The following is a 24,758-nucleotide window of genomic DNA, read 5'->3' on the forward strand; positions in this document are numbered from 1 at the left end:
TAGGACTACATCTGTTAAGGAAATTATATCAATAATAAACAACTTTTTAAAACAGAAGCACCAGGCACAGATGATTTCACTGGTGAATTCTACCAAACATTTAAGGAAGAAGTGATAACAATTCTCTTCAATCTCTTCCAGAAAACAGAAGGAGAGGCAACACTTCTAACTCATTCTATGAGGACAGAATTACCCTAACACTAAAACTGTACAAAGATGTTACCAGAAAGGAAAACTACAGATAGTATTTCTCAGGAACATAAATGCAAAAATCCTCAACAAAATATCAGCAAATCAAACCCAACAAAGTGTGAAAAGAATTGTACTCCACAACCAAGTAGGATTCATTATAGGTATGTAAGGCTGGTTTAACATTCAAAGATCAATTAATATAATTCATCATATGAATGGGATAAAGAAGAAAAATAACGTGTTCATATCAACATATAGAGAAAAAGCATTTGACAATATCCAACAATCTTTCATGATAAAACCTCTGCAAACTAGAAATAGAGGGAACTTCCTCAACTTGATAAAGAATGTCTAAAAAAAACCTATAGCTAATATCATATTTAATGGTGAGAAACTAGATGCTTTCCCACTAAGATCAGAAACAAGACCAGGATGTCCCCTCTCACCACTCCTTGTCAATATTGTATTGGAAGTCCTAGTTAATCCAGTAAGATAAGAAAAGGACATAAAAAGTACGCAGATTGTCTGACTTGTAGAACTGGTCTTAAAGTTTATTAATAAAATAAGGAGAAAGGCCAGGTAGGGTGGCTCATGCCTCTAATTCTAGCGCTCTAGGAGGGAGGCCAAAGCGAGAGGATTGCTTGAGGCTAGGAGTTTCAGACCAGCTTAGGGAACACAGTGAGACTCTGTCTCTACAAAAATAAAGATTAAAAAATTAGCCAGGCATGGTGGCATGCACCTGTAGTTCCAGCTACTCAGAAAGCTGAGGCAGGAGGATCTCTTAAACCCAGGAGTTTGAGGCTGTAGTGAGCTATGATGATGCCACTGCACTCCAGCCCGAGCAACAGAGCAAGCAGACTCTGTCTCAAAAAAAAAAAAAAAAAAAAAAAAAAAAGACACTCCTAGACAGACAGGACAAGACTGGGAAAGTACACCGTATTTAACTTAATATTTCTTGATAATTCACAAAATCCCTTTATATTTTATTGTATTAAGGTATAATATAGCAAAATCTTAGGGGTTTTCTGAGATTATAAGGACTTGTTTTAACATGAGATCTAACCTCTTATCAAATTTTTAAGTTAATCATAAATACCATGTTGTTCAGCACCTCTAGAATTTATTCATCTTGCTTAACTGAAACTTTATGCCTATTGATTAGCACTGTTCATTTTCACTTTCTCCCAGCCCCTGGCAAGCACTACTCCACTCTTTGATTTTATGAATCTGCCTATTTTAAATACCTCACATAAGAGGAATCATGCAATATTTGTCCTTTGGGGACTGGCTTATTTCACTTAGCATTACATCCTCAAAGTCTGTCCGTGCTGTTTGCATACTACAAAAGTTCCTTCTTTTTTGAGACTGAATAATATTCCATTGTATGTATACATCATATATTCTTTACCCATTTATGTGTCAACAGACATTTAGGTTGTTTTGTGAACGTGAGAATGCTAATATCTCTTCAAGATTGTGATTTCAATTCCTTTTGATAAATACCCAGAAGTGGGATTGCTGGATCTATTCAGCAATCCATTCACTGATCTATTCAGTGGTAGTTCTATTTTTAATTTTTTAAGTAATGCCTATATTGTTTTTCCATAGCAGCTGAACCATTTTGCATTCCCACCAACAGCGTACAAAGGTTCCTTTTTCTCCACATCCTCCCCAACACTTGTCTTTTGTTTTATTGATGATAGTCATCCTGGTAGGTGTGAGGTGATTATTGTAGTTTTGATTTGCATTTCCCTGACCATTGGTATACCTTCCTTGAAGAAATACCTATTCAAGTCTTCAGCCCATTTTTCAATCAGGTTATTAGTTCTGTTTGTTTTTGTTATTAAATTGTAGGATTACCTTATGTACTTTGGAAATTGACGCCTTATAAGATACATGGTTTGCAAATATTTTTTCCCATTCCATAGGCTGTCTTTTCATTCTGTTGATTGTTTCCTTTGATTCAGGTAAGGGACTTTGAAACAACTATTTTGACTACAGAACAACCTCTTTTGCTCACTTTCTCACTCTCTATTGTGTTTCTGCATAAATAAGGTTATCAGTTAGCTGCTGATAGAGGAAGGATTTGCATCTGTGTATGCTTTGGTAGCACATATTGTAAACATGGAACTTCAACATTTATAGTCTTTGAATAACTGATACGCTTAGGAAGTCAATCTTCATTTACTGGGCATCTTCATTTAACATTTTTATAAATCCATTTTGTTACAAAAAATTATAAACTGTATTACCAATATTTTTGTATTTTCTGATTTTCAAATCAGTCATTGAATTTCTCTCTGTACAGAAAAGAATTAACATAGCAGGCCTGACTGCTATCCTTTGAAAGACTTGCTTATAAGGTTGGCCCTGGGCTTGCATTCTTGGATTTCAGAAGGGTTTCTACCATGTTAATTCTTAAGAATGGCTCACCGTACCCAAACTGTTCATATAAACAATGTGGTTTGTATTGAACTCCAACTCTCCTTATGAGAATCTGAAATTTTAGTATGTGACTAATTTCCAATAAAACTCTAGGTTTATCTCCAATGAGCTTCCCTAGTAGATAACACTTCACATGTATTATGACAACCTGTTACTGGGAAAATTAAGTACATCCTGGGTGACTCCACTGGGTAAAGACCCTTGGAAGCTTGTGCCTGGTTTCCCTTAGGCTATGCCCTACACTTTTTCCCTTTGTTGATTTTGCTTTGTAACTCATTGCTGTGATAAATTATAGCCATGGGTATGACTATATGCTAAATCCTGTGAATCCTCCTAGTAAACCATCAAACCTAGGGGTGGTCTTGGAGACTTCTGACACAATTCTACAATTATATAATTAGTGTTAAATTTTTATATAAAACAAAAAATGCTTGAGTGAAAAAATAACAAATAATATTTGTTTGGCATAGAAGTAGGGGACGAGGAGGGAAAAAAAGAACTGTTTATAAGGCATCTGTAAGTATGAAGTATATACTTCTCTGTCTTCTTAAATGGGCTGTGAATGAAAAAAATTTACCTCTGGAAGTAGCTAAAACAACGAGTACAATATAAAAATATTTCATCTCACATAAATAAGAATAAAATATCCTATATGGGTAAGAATCATAGACTTTGTACCTAACACTTATTTTTTGGAGGGGGAGGAGGAGGAAAGAGAAGTTTTATTACTTTACCGGCAAAGGTGGAAAAATGGTAGACATTCTTGTCTTAATATACAAATTTCCCTGAACATTTGCAGAAATACAGAGCTTTAAAAGGATGGGTTCTCAGTTTCTGGCAATTACTGTTCAACTCACCCAACACTTACTGAGTGTCTAATATGTGCTAATACTATGCTAAGTGCTTTCTGTTTGCTATGTAATTCTCACAAAAATCTTTTATGCAGGGGCATTTATATCCCCATTTTACAGATGAGATACTGAAGCTCAAAGAATCTACTTAAGTTGCACAAAGGCCAGAGAGAAAATACAAGGGATAGATGGCATTCAAGCCTAGATTTATCTGACTCCAAAGCCATTATATTTCTACTATGACTCCAAAATAGTACAACTTAAGATGATAGGGAGGTAGTTATATAAATTTCTCACTTAAATAACAGAAGTAATGTATGAACAGAGAGAAATTTAACACTTCATTTTTGGTTTATGCTTTGGAGTTTTGTATGTGTGTGTGTTTAGAGACACGGTCTTGTGACATTGCCTAGGCTGGGCTTGAACTCTTAGGCTCAAGTGATCTTCCTACCTCAGCCTCCTGACTAGCTAGGTCTACAGGCATGCACCATTGTACTTGGTAAGCACTGGTTTTTATTTAATAACCAAAGAGATTCATTAGCTTCACTAAAATCTGTTCGATGCAGCTACGGTGAGAAAAAAAAAATTGACATATATTACTATTAGGTATTTACTGAGGTAATCACACATATTTAAAACTTATTTTACCATCTCTGCCAGGAAAATGCAATAAAAATAGAGAAAGATACTAACAAAGAAATTCAGAGTTTGAATTAACTTACCATTCTTCTTTTATACTTTCAAGATTATCTACTTCTTTCATTCTCTTTTGCCTTACTGTAAAAGTAAAAGGAAACAAAAGCTAAAGTTCTCAATTTAGTATTTTAAACAAATTACTACGTACGTATCAATATTCTTTAATATATAAGTTATTATGTAGCCCTAAAGTAGCACTAAAAAGGTCTTAGAAACAAGTGACCAAACTCAAAGCTGTCATTTTCATCTACAAAATAAAGCAATAATAAAAATAAGTTGTGGAGTCCGATAATCTTCTAACAAAACAAAGATTCTTTAAACTTGATCATGAAAAAATTATAATGTACCCTATGATTTAACAGCAAACAAAACTAAATGAAATAGTCCATTCAGGCCGGGTGCGGTGGCTCACGCCTATAATCCTAGCACTTTGGGAGGCCGAGGCGGGAAGGATCATTTGAGCTCAGGAGTTCGAGACAAGCCTGAGCAAGAGTGAGACCCCGTCTCTACTAAAAAAAAAATAGAAAGAAATTAGCTGGATAACTAAAAACATATAGAAAAAAAATTAGCCGGGTATGGTGGCGCATGCCTGTAGTCCTGGCTGAGGCAGGAGGATTGCTTGAGTCCTGGAGTTTGAGGTTGCTGTGAGCTAGGCTGACGCCACGGCACTCTTCTAGCCCGGGCAACAGAGTGAGACTGTGTTAAAAAAAAAAAAAAAAAAAAAAAAAAAAAGTCCATTCAATCTCCAATAAGTAACAATATATCAACTAAACATATGCAGCATTCTTATGATTCCTTCGGAAAGCAAACTGCCAAGAAGTATCTATGTATTATACAGATAATTCATATCTTTGACCCTGACTTTCAACCTTTCTGGGAATTTAAAAGAAAAACAAAGTAAGAAAGTAAGATATACACACAAAATTTGTCCACTACAGCTATTATTTGTTAGGAAAAACTGAAAGTAAACTAAATGCCCAGTAAATAGCTTCTTGATGAAATAAAATGTATGCCTTAAAAATAATTATGAAGCAATTTATACAGCCAAATGTAAAAAGATATCACATAAATGAAAAACACAGGAAACAAAAACCATTCATATACTAGCCATGCAATTGAATGCATATGAATAATGGGGTGGGAGAAGCAAAAATAAAAATAGTTACAGTTGGGGCAATAAAATTATAATTATTTTCCCACTTTCACAAATTTTCTGTATTACTATTTTGTCTTTACAACAAAGATACCATAAGAAACAAATAAATCACTGTTTAAAAAACACAGCCAGCCCTTTGCATCTGCATATTTAACCCAATCACAGATTGAAAATATTTAGAAAATAATAATTAAAAATAATATAAATAAAAAACTGTATAACAACTATTTACATGGCATTTATATAGTACTAGGTATTATAAGTAATCTAGAGATGATTTAAAGTATACAGGAAGAAGTACATAGGTTATCTGTAAATACTACACCATTTTATAAAAGGGACTTGAGCATCCTTGAATTTTAGTATCTGCTAGGGTCATGGAACCAATTTCTTGGGGATACCAAGAGACAGCTATAGTTCAAACCATCTGTCCACTGAGGAGGCCTTGAAGCAGTGACACACCAGAAGCAACAAGCACATCAAGTGCCCACATCTTGGTTTCTAAATATCAATCTCCTATAAAAGGAGAATGGTTTTTCTAAATGGCTCCTTAGAGAAAAGGCTGATTCCAGGGCTAGAATAGAGAAACAAGATGAGCCTGAAACACCTTGCTCCAGAAAGTGAGAAGGTGTTCAAAGAATAATGACGATATAGCAAAAGAACTCCAAAGCCACCCTGAAAGGGTGCTCACTGGCCAAATCTGGGAAATCGAACATCCAAATAAGTAATAATACTAGTGGAGTATAATCCACTGGATAAAATAAAAAATCATTGAGTCCATATTGTTATTTTTTTATTTTATTTTTATTTTTTTTGAGACAGAGTCTCACTCTGTTGCCCAGGCTAGAGTGCTGTGGCATCAGTCTAGCTCACAGCAACCTCAAACACCTGGGCTCAAGCAATCCTCCTGCCTCAGTCTCCTGAGTAGCTGGGACTACAAGCATGCGCCACCATGCTCGGCTAATATTTTTTTATATATATATTTTTAGTTGTCCATATAATTTCTTTTTATTTTTAGTAGAGACGGGGTCTCATTCTTGCTCAGGCTGGTCCTGAACTCCTGACCTCAAGTGATCCTTCCGCCTCAGCCTCCCAGAGTACTAGGATTACAGACGTGAGCCACCGCGCCTGGCCCTAAAGACTTCTTAATCCCTCCTGTACCTGTTAAAACTTATTCCCAGACTTAAAAATAAAAATAGATCATTGTTTCATTCAAAGAATCTTAGTCAATATTTACTAAATGAAAGGCACCAGATTAGGCATTAGATTTACAAAATAAATCACATATGTGGGAATTTACACTTTTTTTTTTTTTTTTTTTTGAGACAGAGTTTACTCTGTTTCCCAGGGCTAGAGTGCCATGGCATCAGCCTAGCTCACAGCAACCTCAAACTCCTGGGATGAAGCAATCCTCCTGCCTCAGCTTCCCGAGTAGGGGGAATTACAGGCATGCACCACCAGGCCCGGCTAATTTTTTCTATATATTTTTAGTTGTTCAGCTAATTTCTTTCTATTTTTTTTTTTTAGTAGAAACGGAGTCTCGCTCTTGCTCAGGCTGGCCTCGAACTCCTGAGCTCAAGCAATCCTTCCGGCCTCGGCCTCCTAGAGTGCTAGGATTACAGGCATGAGCCACCACGCCTGGCCTATAATTTTTATAATATCAACAAAGTATTAAAATGATTATGATTAACTAAACTATGTTTTAAATGAAGCCATAAAAAAAGATCATTAGATACAACACTGCCAATATTCTTTTGAGTATGCAAGTGCTTATTACATTTATTAAATAAATATAATATACCATCCCTGGACCAAGGATGAACCTGAGGTCCAAAGCAGTTAAAAAATGATGGAGTATATTTTTATTTATTATTATGGATAAAAAAACAAACTAAATTCATTAAAAGGGTTTGAGAAGCAAAAGAAGAATAATAAAGGTAAAAGCGTTATCTATTCTAACAGCAATATAAAAGGCAATGTCCAAAATTAGACACTTACAATATATACACTGCTTAGAAATATGGCAGTAAATAACAGAAGAGGCAGCCATGAGTTTCAAGTAATTGTCTCCAGAGAAACGGAGTGGGAGGATTTTTAAATTTTAAGCCTTCTAGCACTATTTGTTCTTTAAACTATGTATATATATATTATTTTGATTAAAAAGTCTTTAAAACCACAAAACAAATTAAAAATATATTCAGAAAACCAAATTCCATGCCCACTAATGTTTTCTCCTAAGACTTCTTCATTCAAACCTCATATTCCTAAAACTATTGCTTCGCTTTAAAAATGTCCAAGCATTTCAAACACATACAAAACAAAAGCATAGGGAAAAATTTAAACACCTACTCTGACCATTCAGATTTAAGAAATGTTTAGATTTTGACTCACTTGCTTCTTTTTTGTTTAAGAAATAAAGCATTACAGATACAGTTGAATACTATCTCATTTAAAAATATTAAATGGCTGGGTTTAGTGGCGCACGCCTGTAGTCCCAGCTATTTGGAAGGCTGAAGCAGGAGGATCTCTTAAGCCCAGGAGTTCAAGTCCAGCCTGGGCAACATAGTAAGACCCTAGCTCTAAAAAAATAAAGAATAAAAATCAAAATGTTAAATGGCATGTTTTAAATATGTACCTCTTATTATATAACAATTATACCTAAATAAGGTTGTTAAAAATATTTAAAGTGGGCCGGGCATGGTGGCTCATGCTTGTAATCCTAGCACTCTGGGAGGCCAAGGTGGGAGGATCTCTGGAACTCGAGTTCGAGACCAGCCTGAGCAAGAGTGAGACCCTGTCTCTACCAAAAATAGAAAAAATTAGCTGGGCATGGTGGCATGTACAGGTAGTCCCAGTTACTTAGGAGGCTGAGGCAGGAAGATGGCTTAAGCCTAGGAATTTGAGGTTGCAGTGAGCTATGATGATGCCACTGCACTCTAGCTAGGGCAACAGAGTGAGACACTGTTGTCTGAAAAACAAAAAATTATTTGAAGTGTGTATTTATTCAGTACCTACTATATATCAGGCATGAATGATTCTAGTTACTTGGGATACATACTTAGCAAAATGGACAAAGATTCCAGCCCTTGTGGATACAATCTGGTGGGGCTGTTTGTTTTTCACTTGACAGTTTTCCAACATTATTTTCAACTAATTCAAAATAACCTCCTATGGTTAATAGTAATGTATATTTCAAAATAGCAAAAAGAATGGATTTTAAATGTTCTCACCCACCACAAAGAAATTATATTTGAGGTGATGGATATGTTAATTTGCCTGATTTGATGTTTCTACAATGCATACATGTATGAAAACATAACAATGTACCCCATAAATATATATAATTATTGTCAATTAAAAATTAAATAATTCCACAGCTTAGATATGATCTTTATTATCTCACAAACATAACAAGTTTATTCCACTTCTTTGTTCACACTGTAACCATTCTTCTAGGCACTCAAATCCTAACTATCCTTCAAGTCCTAACTCAAGATCTATTTCTACTATAAAGGTGAAATATTGAATCCTTAGTATTAATAATAATCTTCTCCTAAGCATTTAGATTTTTGGCATTTAAATTATATAGTCTGATATTATTTACTATTGTCTCTTCTAGCTCTCTCTGCTGGATCCACCATGACTTACACATTTCCTGTTTCTTCCACAGTACATAGCAAGTGTAAAGCAGAGTAGACATCCTTAAAGGATTCCACAAAGTTTCTCATTATTGTTTGCTAGCAAATTACTAATAGTTTTTTCCATCATTTTAATAATTATAAACTATTGATAAATTGCTTTTACCTGTTTTATGACAACCAAAGAGAATAAAGATAAAACAGACCCTGAATTCAAATATAGACTTGTACCAGAATACTGGTTATACCAATTTTGAGCTGGGTGACTTTATACAAGTTATTTAACTTCTGAGTCCCAGCTGTCTAACGTATAACAAGGAGATAATTATCCTTCTCACAAGGTTGTTTTGAGGACTAAATGAGATACTGAGAATAAAACAGTGTTATGCTCCTCTGTCGTTTCTCACCCCTCCATCATAATCTGTTACACTGATCAGTAAGAAACATCCTCAGACTTAATCTCAAAAATTGTAATTTTCAAGGGCTGGGCGTGGTGACTCATGCCTGTAATCCTAGCTCTTTGGGAGGCCAAGGCAGAAGGATCGCTTGAGCCCAAGAGGTTGAGGTTGCTGTGAGCTAGGCTGATGCCACAGCACTCTAGCCTGGGCAACAGAGTGAGACTCTGTCTCAAAAAAAAAAAAAAAAAAAAATTATAATTTTGGTATGGCTATCAAATTTTACTTTTGATTTCACTACTTAAATTTTTAAAAACATTTATACACTTATGGAACCTCCTGCCACTGTGTACAAGGCAGTAGTTTAGAACTAATGATAGAAGTGCCAATATGACATAGACTTCATTATCATAGAGTTTATAGTCTAACAAGGAAAAAATATACTGAATTACTAATTGTAAGCATGGCACAGAATTATGAAGTAAAAATTAATTCTAACATGGAAACATAAAGTTACCACCACTGTAGGCATCTACCATAAATTAGTAACACACAAATGAACCATGTAAAATTTATTTATATCAATTGAGTAAGCTTCTACAAATGTATCACAGTCATATGACATGAGTGAATCTAAGTCATGTACTGTACTGCAGAGAATAAAAAAAGCCATCTGACAAATATCAAATTATCAGCATGAAGTTGGGTATCAGAATGGACAGATGAACAGAACCTCCTTCGTTTTTCTTCGGTCTACTTCTAACTAAACTACCACAACCATCTTACATTGGTACTGTATATCACAGTTTACCAAAAACCTTCCCAAATATTATCCCACTTACTCCCAACACGTGCAGTGATAAATAAAATCTGTCAGGAGACAAAATAGATTTGTGCTTTATGAAACACATCCACTATGAGGAAAATCCAAATAGATTTAGACTACCAAGAATGGAGTCTTTTTAATGTATACATTCGAATTTGAATTTTTAAAATGTATATTACCAATTTTATTTCTGTTTATAAACATTTAATCAATCTAGACCAGTAGTCTCCAACCTTTTTGGCACCAGGGACAAGTTTCATGGAAGAAATTTTTTCTCCTGGTGGGGGAGATGGTTTCGGGATGATTCAAGTGCACTACATTTATTGTGCAGTCAAACCTCTCGGCTAATGATAATTTGTATTTGCAGCCGCTCCCCAGCGCTAGCATCACCACCTCAGCTCCACCTCAGATCATCAGGCATTAGATTCTTATAAGGAGCGCCCAACCTAGACCCCTTACATGCACAGTTTACAGTAGGGTTTGCTCCTAGGAGAATCTAATGTTGCTGCAGATCTGATGGGAGGCGGAGCTTATGTGGTGATGTGATAGGGAGTGGTTGCAAATACAGATGAAGCTTTGCTTGCTCACCTGCCACTCACCTTCTGCTGTGTGGCCTGGTTCCCAACAGGCCAGGGACCATAGCTCTAGGCGACATTTTTTTTTTTTTTTTGAGACAGAGTCTCACTCTGTTACCCGGGCTAGAGTGCCGTGGCATCAGCCTAGCTCACAGCAACCTCAAACTCCTGGGCTCAAGCAATCCTTCTGCCTCAGCCTCCCAAGTAGCTGGGACTACAGGCATGCGCCAACATGGCCGGCTAATTTTTTCTATGTATTTTTAGTCGTCCAGATAATTTCTTTCTATTTTTTTTAGTAGTGATGGGGTCTCACTCTTGCTCGGGCTGGTCTCGAACTCCTGAGCTCAAACGATCTGCCTGCCTCAGCCTCCCAGAGTGCTAAGATTACAGGCGTGAGCCACCACGCCTGGCCTGACTTTTTTTTTTAAGATTATGAATCTGTATCAAGACATTATACAACTGGGCATGCTATCTTTACACAGAAACTAAAGTTTCTCTCTAAGGATAAAGCCATTTCTAGTATTAAACACGAGTGAAAAGAAACTGATGGTTCACATTTCCAAGTGGAGTTCCTTTTACTTAGATCTTCTATGGAATGTGATTTGCCCTCTAAGAGCAACCTAACTATGACAGCATCAGAACTAAACACTTAATTAATTAGTTAATTTTAAGAGGCAGGGTCTCATTCTGTCACCAAAGCTGTAGTATGGTGCTGTGATCACAGCTCACTGCAACCTCCAACTCCTGGGCTCAAGCAATCCTCCCACCTCAGCCTTCCGAGTAGCTGGGATTACAAGTGCATGCCAGCATGCCCGGCTAATTTTTTGTTTCTATTTTTAGTTGACTGGTTACTTTTTTTTTTTTTTTTTTTTACTATTTTTTAGTAGAGACAGGGGTCTCGCTCTTGCTCAGGCTGATCTCAAACTCCTGACCTCAAGCGATCCTCCCAGAGTGCTAGGATTTACAGGCCTGAGCCACCACGCCCAGCCCTTCTTGTGTTTTAGATTCTCAGGCCACTAGGGCTTGATGACCAGAACCCTGTAATTTTTAACTAATTACTTGACATTTTAAGTTGTTTCCTAGAAATGGCAGAATTCTGGGCAGGCTGCTGTGAGCTAGGCAGACACCACAGCACTCACTCTAGCCCAGGCAACAAAGGGAGACTCTGTCTCAAAAAAACAAAAAAAAAAAAACAAAACCCACGAGAGGGAGAGGATTATTAAAAACATAAGGGTCATTGAAATTTGTTCATAGAGCCAGTTACAACCTTTCTGAAACACAAATCTGACTGCAGGACTTCCCTGCTTAAAACCTTTCAGTGAATGGGAGGGGGGAGGAGGGGACAGGTATATTCATACCTAATGTGTGCGGTGCCCACTGTCTGGGGGATAGAAATGTTTGAAGCTCTGACTTGGGTGGGGCAAAGGCAATATATGTAACCTAAACAATTGTACGCCCATAGTATGCTGAAATTAATAAAAAAGAAAACCTTTCAATGACTTCCCATTGTTCTTAGAATAATTAAGTCCAAATCCTTTGGAGACTATTACTGGAGAGTTCATTGTACTGTTCTCTCTATACATTTGAGTGGGTTTTAAGATTTAAAAAAAAAAAAAAAAAAAAAAGGGATTAAGGCCAGGCGAGGTGGCTCCTGCCTGTAATCCTACCACTCTGGGAGGCCTGGGTGGGAGGATCACCTGAGGTCAGGTGTTTGAGGTTGCTGTGAGCTAGGCTGATGCGGCAGCACTCTAGCCCAGGCTACAAGCCGGGCTCTGTCTCAAAAAAATAAAATAAAAAAAAAAAGGATTAAAAAAAAAGCTGATTCCAAACCCTTAATATTGCTTAAAAGGCACTGCATTATCTCTCTGGCCCTAACCCACTTTACCACAGCCCCTTTTTGTTTTCCACACTCCAACTCTGAAATGACCATCTTCCCTGGCCTCTGTGCAATCTATATGTCTTTGCCTGGACCTTTCTTCTCTCCTTCCGGAGTCATCTTCATTCACCTACTTCTTACCCATAATGTCTCAGCTCCAAGATTTCGTAGGAAAACCTTACCTGATTTCCCCAGCTGGGCTAACTCCCCATGTTATAGTCTCTCCTAAACACTGTACATTCTTTCTTCTAAGTGCTGTCTTGGTTTACTGGCATTTATTTGTGTGATTATTTGTTTACTATGTTTTGCCCAATGACACCATATAGTCTAAAGGCATAGTCTAATTGTCACCATATCCTTAGCACGCAGGACATAGTAAGTACTAAAAAAAGTCTGAATGATAAAATATTCAATAATTAGAGTGTGTATTAAGTAATTATTATTAAGTAAAGTATGCAAACAGCTAACACAGTGCCCATCTGAGAATAAGTGCTCAATGAGTAGCAGCTCTGTTAATACTGTACTGTATTCTGCCTTGTATCATTAGTGTGTGCTTAACGATTCTCTCCTTCCTGCACACAATTCTGACTCATTTTTGGATTTCACCAGTGCCTATTACTAACATTAGTATTATATATAAAGATGTTCAATATTCATTGACTTTAACTGCCCTTTAAATACCTACGACTTCCAGAGTATTTAGAGAAAACACATCATTAACTTTTAAAGTTTTCCCCCTAAAAGCAAACTACAATCACATTTCATAGTACCACATCGTTCTTTTCTGCATTAACATCAATACAAATCGGCAGTTTCCTATTTTAGTTTTAATTATCTCAAATTACGTACAAAGGAACCAACGCTGGACGCCACACTAACGTTCATCTCTGCTCACAAGTAAACGGTTTTATTACTAGGACTGTAAAGAAAAAAGGACGCATAGAAGAAAGAAAATATGAAAACAGCGAACATCAGACCCTCAAAACATCAAAGAACGTAAGTTGCGAGACAGTGAAGAAGTCAACTACGAAACGTCCACCTAAAACAGACATACTTTGTATTTCTGGATAGTGCGTTTGCAGCGTTCGTCTTTAGAAATGGAAACACTGTGGTAGCACATAACTCCAAGTTTCTGAACGCCCTGAGAGGACCAAACAATGCGCTTTCACTGAGTACACGAGTAAAGCTGCAAGCCGAGTCAGCAGCCCGAGACCCGCGACTCACCTAGGCTGGGCAGGAGCCCCCGCAGCCAGCGCCCTATCCCGGGTCGCAGACGCGCGGTCCGAAACCCTCCGGACCCGGGATTGACTCCGACACAGATGGGCCGTGACAGCTCGACCCGAAACAATCAACCCCCCGCCCCGCCAGGGAAGCGCCGGCCCAAGCCTGGCGGCGAGCGGACGCCCAGCCCCTCCCCCAGCCGAACGCGGCGCGGCCGCAGGAAACTCACCTCTGGGCGCGGCCTCGCGGCCTCGGCCTCAATTCGCTCAGGGACCGCGGGCACAGCCGCGGCCGCTTGGCTAGAGCCCCTCAGACTCCAAGCGCCGCCACCCCTAGACCCGCCTAAGCTCCGCAGCCGGGCCGCTGGGAACCGGCCCGCCTCGCTCGGTCTCCGCCGGGCGCCGGTGTCCGGCGCATAGCGCTCCGAGACTAGCTCGGCTCAGACCTGGGAAGCGCGCGCCCGCGGGGGAGCGCGCCGAGGGGCGGGGCTTGCCGCCGCCGCTCCCTTCTGACCCCGGCGTTACCCGAACTAATGGCGGCCGTCTGCTCCCTAACACCGGCGCCGCTGCCTGTTGCCTCCCTACTGGGCGCAGAAAATGCCAGGGCTAGATGTGGGTTCACCTGAGAACCAAGCTTCTACTTACCTCTCTAACTCTTCAGCCTCTGAGTGAATTCATCTCGGAGAGATTGCCCTGCGTTCTGACAATGTTGAACTTTACCTGAGCCCTGAGATCCTGGAAAGCCAGCGACGGTTAAAGACATTCCCTACCCTTTTGTGTTCCTGAAAGAGCCTACTGCCAGGAATCTCCCTTCCCCATAGGATTTAGACACGACACACGGATGCCCCCTTGTTTAGTTATAACAAGGTCAGACACGAAACCCTCCAAATTCCAATTCTTTGCCACATGAATGATTAGCTGAAATGCTTGTACTCACTGACTATTCTGGACAAAATACTGGCTGCGTTGATTTAACCAAACTTTAGCTAAGCATTTCTCCTCCAAGCCTCTAAACTTTCGTTTTGTTTTTTAAATACATTTCCACTGTGTTGCCCGTCCCCCAACAGGACCGTCTCAGCCCTCCCACCTTCGGTAGCTGAGATTACATTGCCCCAGGCCCAGGCTTCTAAACTTTGACCCACACTTAGACTGAACCGGCAAACCACCCCTCTTTGTCCACCACTCTCTGGAAAACAGGCCGACCTCGGTAAAACGTTCTTTGACACGCTGATTTCTGCCACCTCCACCTTTCTTCCCGCTCCCCCACACCCAGGTCTTTCTAGCTTTGTTCACTTCTCCCCATGAAAGAAGAAGCCTTTTTCAGTTTGACTTAGGAGATAGTTGCAGATCTCAAGGTCGGAGAGTTCTCTCTGCTGCCGTGGTCTCCCCTTCACCGCCCCCCCCCCCCCGCCCCCCGCATACACACACTGTCCATTGCAATAGTCTCTTTCTCTCTCCTTGGAATAATCTCTTCCACTAAAGTCTCCTTACATATATCCAAATTTGTTTTTTTATCTTATACTCCAGCATCTTCCTTGTTGAAATTGTCTTCCTCCCTTTATCCCCTGTTACAATAATCTTTTCAAATAAAGTCTCGATTTGCCTAAATCGGGATTTGTTTTTTACTTCACAGGTTTTAGTGCCTGCCAGGACTCAGAGTGAGATTGGGCCTCACCTACAGACCCCTGCCATCCCTACCCAGGTGAAAGCAACTTGTGAGTCTTTTGAAACTCCTCTCCTGTTCATTGATTAAGGGATCCCATGGTGAGTTCAACTCTCAAACCAGGGCTCCTGACATCTTGTCTGTTGAAGCCTAGTAAGGAGTTACTTTGCTTCCTTTGGGCAAGTGTTACAGCGGGTGGGTCTGAGGAGAAACCTAGCCGCACATGGAGAGTTGGAGAATCAAGGTTTATTCGCCGGCAGGCTCAGAGGGGTCTCACCACGAAATTCTGAGCCCCATCTACCCAATTTTTCCCACTTTTATTAAGTTGGGGTGATCCGAGGGGTGGGGTTCAGGTGGCTAAGGTTAGTATTATGTTGATGTGCCAGATAAATAGATTAGTTGATGGGCCAGGTAATAGGTTAGTATTATGCTGATGCGGGTCTTCCGTGAGGGGTGGGGTCTCAGGTGGCCGATGGGCCCCCAAGTAACAGATGGGAGTTTTCCTTATCAGGGCAAGGAGACTTCTTTGACTTTTCCGTGAGAGCTCTTCTGGTTTTTTTGTCCTCGCACCATTTGATGAAGAGAGGATTCTTTCCCTTGTCAAAAATCAATTGACTATAGATGTATAGCTTTATTTCTGTACTCTCAATTTGATTCCATTGATTACATGGCCATCTTTAGGCCAGTACCATACTGTTTTGACTACTATACTTTTGTAGTAGGTTTTGAAATTAGGAAGTGTGAGTCCTTCAACTTTGTTCATCTTTTTCAAGATTGTTTAGGCTAGTCAGGGTCCCTTGCAATTCTATATGAATTTTATGATCAGCTTTTTCATTTCTGTAAAAAAAAAAAAAAAAAAAAAGCCATTGGGCTAGGTGAAGTGGCTGGCACCTGTAGTCCCAGCTACTCCAGAGGATGAGGCCAGAGGATGGCTTCAGGCCAGGAGCTGGAGGCTGCTGTGAGTTGTGAGCTATAATAGCACTGCTGCACTCGAGCCTGGGCTACAGAATGAGACCTCTCTCTCTAAAAAAAAAAAAAGTCACTGGGATTTTGATAGGGATTTATTGAATTGGTAGATCAATTTGAGGAGTATTGACATCTTAACAAAATTGTCTTCCAATTCATAAGCATGGATGTCTTTCCATTTACAGTCACATGCCACATAAGGATATTTTGGTCAATGACTTACAGCATATATTAATATTATACAATGATGGTCCCATAAAAATTATAAAACCTTTTACTGTACCTTTTCTATGTTTAGATATGTTTAGATACACAAATACCATTGTATTACAATTGCCTACAATATTCAGTTAGAGTAACATGCTGTCCAGGTTCATAACCTAGGAGCAATAGGCTATACCATATAGCCTAGGTATGCAGTAGGCTATACCAGTGGTCCCCAACATTTTTGGCACCAGGGACCGATTTCATGGAAGACAATTTTTCCATGGAAGGGGGGGGCAGGGGAATGGTTTTGGGATGAGTCAAGCACTGAATTTCTTTAATTTCCTTTTTGGATTTTTTATTGCCAGTGTTTAGAAATAACACTGATTTTTGTGTGTTGATCTTGTATCCAACAATTTTACTAAATTCATTTATTAGCTCTAATCACTTTTTAAATAGATTCTATAGGATTTTGTACACATGAGATCATGTCATCTGCTAATATAGTTTTACATTCGTTCTGATTTGGGTGACTTTTATTTCTTTTTCTTGCCTAATTGCTTTAGACCTTCCAGCACAAAGGTGAATAGAAATGGTGAAAGTGGGCCTTGTCTTGTTCCTAATTTTAGGGGAAAAGCTTTCAGTTTTTTACCATTGAGTATGATATTAGCTGTGTGTTTTTTATAAATGCTCTTTATCATGCTGAAGAAACTCTCTTCTATTCCTAGTTTGTTGAGTGTTTTTTTTTTATTTTATGTTTTTATTTCAGCATATTATGGGGGTACAAATGTTTAGGTTACATATATTGCCCTTGCCCCACCCAAGTCAGAGCTTCAGCATCTCCATCCCCCAGACGGTGTGCACTGCACCCATTAAGTGTGTATATACCCATCCCCTCCTCCCCCTTCCCATCTGCCCGACACTCCATGAACGTTATTACTATATGTGTACTTAAGTGTTGATCAAATACCAATTTGATGGTGAGTACATGTGGTGCTTGTTTTTCCATTCTTGTGATACTTCACTTAGTAGAATGGGTTCCAGCTCTGTCCAGGATAATACAAGAGGTGCTATATCACCATTGTTTTTGAGTGTTTTTTTTTTTTTTTTTTTGAGATAGAGTCTCACTCTATTGCCCAGGCTAGAGTGCTGTGGCATCAGCCTAGCTCACAGGAACCTCAAACTTCTGGGCTCAAGCAATCCTCTTGCCTCAGCCTCCTGAGTAGCTGGGACTACAGGCATGTGCCATCATGCCCAGATAATTTTTTATATATATTTTTAGTTGTCCCTATAATTTCTTTCTATTTTTTTAGTAGAGACGGGGTCTCGCTCTTGCTCAGGCTGGTCTCGAACTCCTGACCTTGAGCTATCCTTCCACCTTGGCCTCCCAGAATGCTAGGATTACAGGTGTGAGCCACTGCGCCTGGCCTTGAGTGTTTTTTTTTTTAATCATGAAACGGTGTTGGATTTTGTAAAATACTTTTTCTGTTTCAATTGAGATGCTCATGTAATCTTTTCTCTTCATTCTATTAATGTGATGTATTAATTGATTATTTTGTAAAAATGCAAATACTATTTATTGGTTTCCTAGTGATTTTTTAATTGAGGATCTGGGAAGGAGGTAGCAGTACATTTGTATTAAACCTTCCATCTTAACCTGCCCAGCTATATTCAGTGAATGATCTATTTTAATACCCTTCACTCTTGCCTAATAAGAAAAACAAATTGACATAGGATTTAGATCTAGGTATACTTATATAGTATAATATCTAACAGATAAATCCAGTGGTCCCAATGCCATTTATTGAACAGTATATTTTTTCTTACAGATTTGTAATGATACCTCATATATCAAATCCTCATCAATGCTGAGGTCTGTTTCTGTGCCCTGTATTCTGTTCTGCTGATCTATTTGTTTATATAAAATTTAAAAAAATATTCCTTCATTTCTTATTTATCTTTTTATATAAACTTAAAAAAAACCATTTTAGCCATTTTTAAGAGTACAATTCAGTGGCATTTAAGTACATTCACAATGTTGTACAGCCATCAGCACTATCCATTTCCAGAACTTTTATCATCCCCAGCAGAAACTCTGTACCTATGAAACAATAACTCCCCTGCCCTCCCTCCCTTCAGCCCCTGGTAACCTCTATTCTGCTTTCTGTCTTTATGAATTTGCCTATTCTAGGAGCCTCAAATAATTGGAATCCTACAATATTTGTCCTTTTGTGTCTGGCTTATTTCACTTAGCATAATTGTTTTCAAGGTTCACCTATTTTGTATTAATAGCACGTATCAATTAGCATTTCATATCTTTCTATGGTTGAATAATATTCCATTGTATGTACATACTACATTTTGTTTATTTATTTCTTGATGGCCATTTGAGTTGCTTCCACCTTTTGGCTATCATGAATAATTCTGCTATGAACATTGGTGTACAAGTATTTGATTGAGTCCCTGCTTTCAATTCTTTTGAGTATATACTTGGATGTGGAATATGGTATTTCTACGTTTAACTTTTTGAGGAATATCCAAACTGTTTTCCAAATGTCTGCACCACTTTACCTTCTCACCAACAGTGTACCAGGGTTTCAATTTCTCCACATCCTCCCAACATTTGTTATTTTCTGTGTGTGTGTGTGTGTGTGTGTGTGTGCGCATGCACTTGCATTGATAGTAGCCATCCTAATTGGTATCTCATTGTGATTTTGATTTGCATTACCCCTAATGACTAGTGATGTTGAGCATCTTTACACATGCCTATTGGTTATTTGTATATCTTCTTTGGAGAAATGTCTATTTAAGTTCTTTGTAAATTTTCAAGTAGGTTTGTTTTTTGTTCTTGAGTTATAGGAGTTTTGGAGGTTTTTGTATATATTATGGATATTTATCCTTTATCAGATATGTGATTTGCAAATCGTTTCTCTCATTCTGTAGATTGTCTTTTCACTCTGTTGACAGTAACCTTTGATACATAATAAAGATTAAAAATTTTTTTTAAATTTAGAGACAGGGTCTCACTCTGTCATTCATGTTGGTCTTGAACTCCTGGCCTCAAGTGATCCTCCCTTCTCGGCCTCCCAAACTGCTGGGATTACAGGTGTGAGCCACTGTGCCCAGTCAAAAGTTTTAAATTTCAATCCAATTTATTTTTTCTTGCTTTGGGTATACTTTTGATGTCATATTCAAGAAACCATTGTGAAATCCAATGTCATGAAGAACTCCCCCTATGTTTTCTTCTGAGCATTTTATAGTCTTCATTCTGACATTTAGGTGTTTGATCCATTTTGATTTGTTTTTGTATATGGTATAAGATAAGGGTCCAACTTTATTCTTTTGCATATGAGTATCCAGTTTTCCCAGCACCATTTGCTAAAGAGACTGTCCTTTCCCCAGTGAATGGTATTTGGATATATCCCACTTGGTCATGATATATAATCCTTTCATTATGCTGGTGGATTTGGTTTGCTAGTATTTTGTTGAGGATTTTTGCATTTATATTCATAAAGGACATTGTCCTATAGTTTTCGTGGGATGTTTTTGTCTGGCTTTGGGATCAAGGTAACGTTAGCCTCATAGAATGAGTTAGGAAATGTTTCTCCCTCTTCTACTTTTTGGAAGATTTTAAGAATTGGTGTTGGCCGGGCGAGGTGGCTCACGCCTGTAATCCTAGCACTCTGGGAGGCCGAGGTGGGCGGATCGTTTGAGCTCAGGAGTTCGAGACCAGCCTGAGCAAGAGCGAGACCCCACCTCTACTAAAAATAGAAAGAAATTATATGGACAGCTAAAAATATATATAGAAAAAATTAGCCGGGCATGGTGGTGCATGCCTGTAGTCCCAGCTACTTGGGAGGCTGAGACAGGAGGATCCCTTGAGCCCAGGAGTTTGAGGTTGCTGTGAGCTAGGCTGACGCCATGGCACTCACTCTAGCCTGGGCAACAGAGTGAGACTCTGTCTCAAAAAAAAAAAAAAGAATTGGTGTTATAATTCTTCTTTAAATATTTGGTAGAATCAGTGAAGTCATCTGGTCCTGGGCTTTTTTTTGTTGGGAGGTTTTTGATTATTGATTGTATCTCTTCTTATAGATCTGTTCAGAATTTTTGTTCTTTCTTTCTTTTTTAATTTAGAGACAAGGTGTTACTATTTTGCACAGGTTGGTCTCAAAATGGGCTCGAGGGATCCTCCTTGGAGGATCAAGGGAAGGTTCCCCACCCCAGCCTTCCAAGTAGCTGGGACTACCAGCATGTGCTGCCTCACCTGGCTTCTGTTCAGATTTTTTATTTTTTCTTGAGTCAATTTTAGTTTGCATGTTTCTAGAAATTTGTGCATCTCATCTAGGTTACCTAATTTGTTGGTATACAATTGTTCATAGTATTGTTTTATAATCCTTTTTATTTCTGTAAGGTTGATAGTACTGTCCCCACTTTCATTTCTGATTTTAGTCATTTGTATCTTCTCTCTTTTTTTTTGGTCAGTGTGGCTAAATGTCAATTTTGTTACTCTTTTCAAAGAACCAACTTTTGGTTTCATTGATTGTCTCTATTGCTTTTTTTTTTCTTTCTTCTTCTTTTTTTCTTTTCTCTTCTCTTTTCTTTTCTTTCTTTTTTTTTTTTTGAGACAGAGTCTTGCTATGCTGCCCTGGCTAGAGTGCAGTGACATAATCATAACTCACTGCAACCCCCAAGTCCTAGGCTCATGCCATTTTTGTGCCTTAGCCTCCCAAGTAGCTGTGACTACAGGTGCTCACCACCACACCTGGCTAATTTTTTCTATTTTTAGTAGAGACAGGGTCTCACTCTTGCTAAGGCTGGTCTCAAACTCTTGAGCTCAAGCAATCATCCTGCCTTGGCCTACCAGAGTGCTGCTAGGATTACAGGTGTGATCCTGCAATCCTACTGCACCGGCCTCCGTTGCTTTTCTTTTTTCTATTTCACAAATCAGAGAATCAATTTTAATTAAGCACTTTAATCATAGGTTACCTTACTTTTAATTTTTTTATTTCAAAATATTAAGGGGATGCTTTTCTATTCTCTATTTTATCGCCACTCTCATCTTTATTTCCTTCCTTCTGCTAGCTTTGTGTTTAGTTTGCTCTTTTTCTAATTCCTTTCTCTGTTGGTTTTTCAGTTACAAGTCTAAAGACTCAAACAGGATTTTAAATTTCTTAATGGTGTAGACTGAATTATATATTTATTAGATATTCTCCAGAGTACTTTACACAGTAGCTATTGCACAACTACACAATAGGAGTCAAAAAATGCTTCTATAAAGATGATAGGTGACACTCAGCAACCTATTCCTGATCCTGCATCCCCTTTCCCACTTGGTAGCCCCACCAACATCCTGTTCAGGACAGAAACCCAGTGATCATGTTTGAGCATTTCCTTCTCTTATGAAGAATATCTAAGCCAGCACTGTCCAACAGAACTTTCTGTGATGATGGAACTGTTTCTGTACTGTCCAATACATTAGCTACTAGCAATGTTTGGCTATTGAATACTTGAAATGGGATAGTGTAACTGAGGAACTGAATTTTTAACTTTTTAACTTAAATTTAAATAACTACAGGTGGCTAGTAATCACATTGGACAGTGCAAAATTCTACTGTCACCAATTCTGGTTTTGCCTCTTGCTTCAGTGTTTCTCAAAATGTGTCATGCATCTTAAAAATGCAGTCTCTTGGATGGCATCCCATGCCTACTGGATCAGGACCAACTCTTCACTGAGGACTTCCATGTAGACTTGCAGTGTCTCACTTTAGCTCCATTGGAAGTATAGTTTTTCAAAAAACTAATTTTGTAATTGCTTGCTGGCTTTATTTATTTATTGATTGATTGATTGACAGGGTCTCGCTCTGTTGCCCAGGCTACAGTGTAATGGCACCATCATACTTTACTGCAGCCTCGAATTCCAGGGCTTAAGCGATTTTCCTGCCTTGGCCTCCCAAAGTGTTGGGTTTATACCACACCTAGCCTCTTATTTTTATTATTTTCTCCCAGTTTGAGGGTTATGTTTTAATTTTCTTAAAAGTGTCTTTAAAGGGCAAACAATTATTTTTTTAATTTTTTTTTTTTGAGACAGAGCCTTGCTCTGTTGCCTGGGCTAGAGTGCTGTGGCGTCAGCCTAGCTCACAGCAACCTCAAACTCCTGGGCTCAAGCAATCCTTCTGTCTCAGCCTCCCGAGTAGCTGGGACTACAGGCATGCGCCACCATGCCCGGCTTATTTTTTCTATATATTTTTAGTTGTCCAGCTAATTTATTTCTATTTTTAGTAGATACAGGGTCTCATTCTTGTTCAGGCCGGTCTTGAATTCCTGATGTTGAGCGATCCTCCTGCCTTGGCCTCCCAGAGTGCTAGGATTACAGGTGTTAGCCACCACACCTCGCCCGATTTTCTATTTGGATGAAGCCCAATTTATCAACTTTTTCTTTTATAGTTTATGTGTCCTTTATAACAAATCTTTGCCTACCCTATAATTACAAAAATTTTCCTTTAGGTTTTATTCTAAAAAAGTTAGTTTTAGCTACTCGGGAGGCTTGAGCCCAGGAGTTTGAGACTGCTGTGAGCTATGATGATACGACCATACTTTAGCTCCACAACAGAGTGAGACCCTGTCTCAAAAAAAAAAAAAAAAAAAAAAATTATAGTTTTAGCTTTGTGTTTAATTTCATGATCAATGTGAAGTTAATCTTTATACATAAGATGAGGTCATGGTCAAGGTTTATTTATTTATTTATTTGTTTGCATAGGGACATCCAGTTGTTTTGGCATCATTTATTAAAACAATATATTTTCCCTATTAATTACCTTGGCTTCTTTGCAGAAATCAATTGCCCATATATGCGAGTCTGTTTCCAGATCCTATTTATTTCCATTGATGTGTATGACTATTATAAGATAGTGTACTGTACTACACTGTCCTTATTAGTATACCTTCATAGCAAGATTTGACATGAGGTTTTGTAAATCCAGCAGTTTTGTTCTCTTCCTGATTGTTTAGGTGACCCTAGGTTCTTAGCATCTCTGTATACATTTTAGATTCAGTTTCTTAATCTCTACAAAATGTCTGTTGGGATTTTAGCTGGGATAGGCTTGAATCTATTGGTCAATTTGGGAATACTTTTCATCTAACAACATTATTTGGTCATCTCTCCACTTATTTAGGTGTTCCTTGTTTTTTCTCAGCAATATTTTTAATCAGTGCATAGGTTTTTCATATATTTCATTAAATTTATCACTGTGGATTTCAATCAATGCCCTCTTGTTGTTGCTATTATATAGAAATAAATTGGTTCCAGTAGTTTTTTTCCCCCTTAGATTTCTTAAGATTTTCTCTGAGAGTATCATGTTGTTTGCTAATAAAGACAGTTCCTTCTTATCCAAACTATAACTTTTAGTTATTTTTCTTTCCTATTTATTTTCCTATACTACCTTGGAGTTCAGTATAATGTTGAATAGAAATGGTTAGAGCAGACATCCTTGCCTTGTTCTTGAAATTAGGGAGAAAGAATTTGGCTTTCATCATTTATTATGATGTTAACTATAGCCGTTTTTTTAGATGCTCTTTTTTTTTTTGAGACAGAGTCTGGCTCTCTTGCCCGGGCTAGAGTGCCGTGGCATCAAGCTCACAGAAACCTCAAACTCCTGGGCTCAAGCAATCCTTCTGCCTCAGCCTCCCAAATAGCTGGGACTACAGGCATGTGCCACCATGCCCGGCTAATTTTTTTCTATATATTTTTAGCTGTCCAGATCATTTCTTTCTATTTTTAGTAGAGACAAGGTCTTGCTGTTGCTCAGGCTGGTCTCGAACTCCTGACTTCAAGCTATCCTCCCGCCTCAGCCTTCCAGAATGCTAGGATTACAGGCGTGAGGCACCACGCCCGGCCTTCTATTGCCCATTCTTTTTCATTGGCTGTCTATAATTATGATTCCTCTTTTTGGGATTTTTTTTTTTTTTTTTTTACTGTGAGTCATATTCATGGAAACTTTTTTTTGTATATCTTTTGAAGGTGTATTTGGTCAGAGATGATATATGTTTGCTCCTGCT

The 24,758-nt window shown here is 38.4% G+C and overlaps 1 protein-coding gene across 1 annotated transcript in view; it reads right to left on the minus strand.

The window, feature by feature from the left end:
- The window catches only part of UBXN2A (UBX domain protein 2A), a 35,525-nt gene extending 21,233 nt beyond the window's left edge, over window positions 1-14,292 (minus strand). Inside the window, exons 1-2 of the mRNA XM_069494688.1 lie at window positions 14,101-14,292; window positions 4,211-4,265 (exon numbers count right to left, since the gene is read on the minus strand). Coding sequence (XP_069350789.1) covers window positions 4,211-4,251 — 41 coding nt within the window. The 5' untranslated portion in view covers window positions 4,252-4,265; window positions 14,101-14,292. The remainder of the gene's footprint in view (window positions 1-4,210; window positions 4,266-14,100) is intronic.
- Between the last annotated feature and the right edge of the window lie 10,466 nt (window positions 14,293-24,758).

The sequence above is a fragment of the Eulemur rufifrons genome, chromosome 19 (assembly GCF_041146395.1).
Source record: "Eulemur rufifrons isolate Redbay chromosome 19, OSU_ERuf_1, whole genome shotgun sequence".
Taxonomy (NCBI): Eukaryota; Metazoa; Chordata; class Mammalia; order Primates; family Lemuridae; genus Eulemur; species Eulemur rufifrons.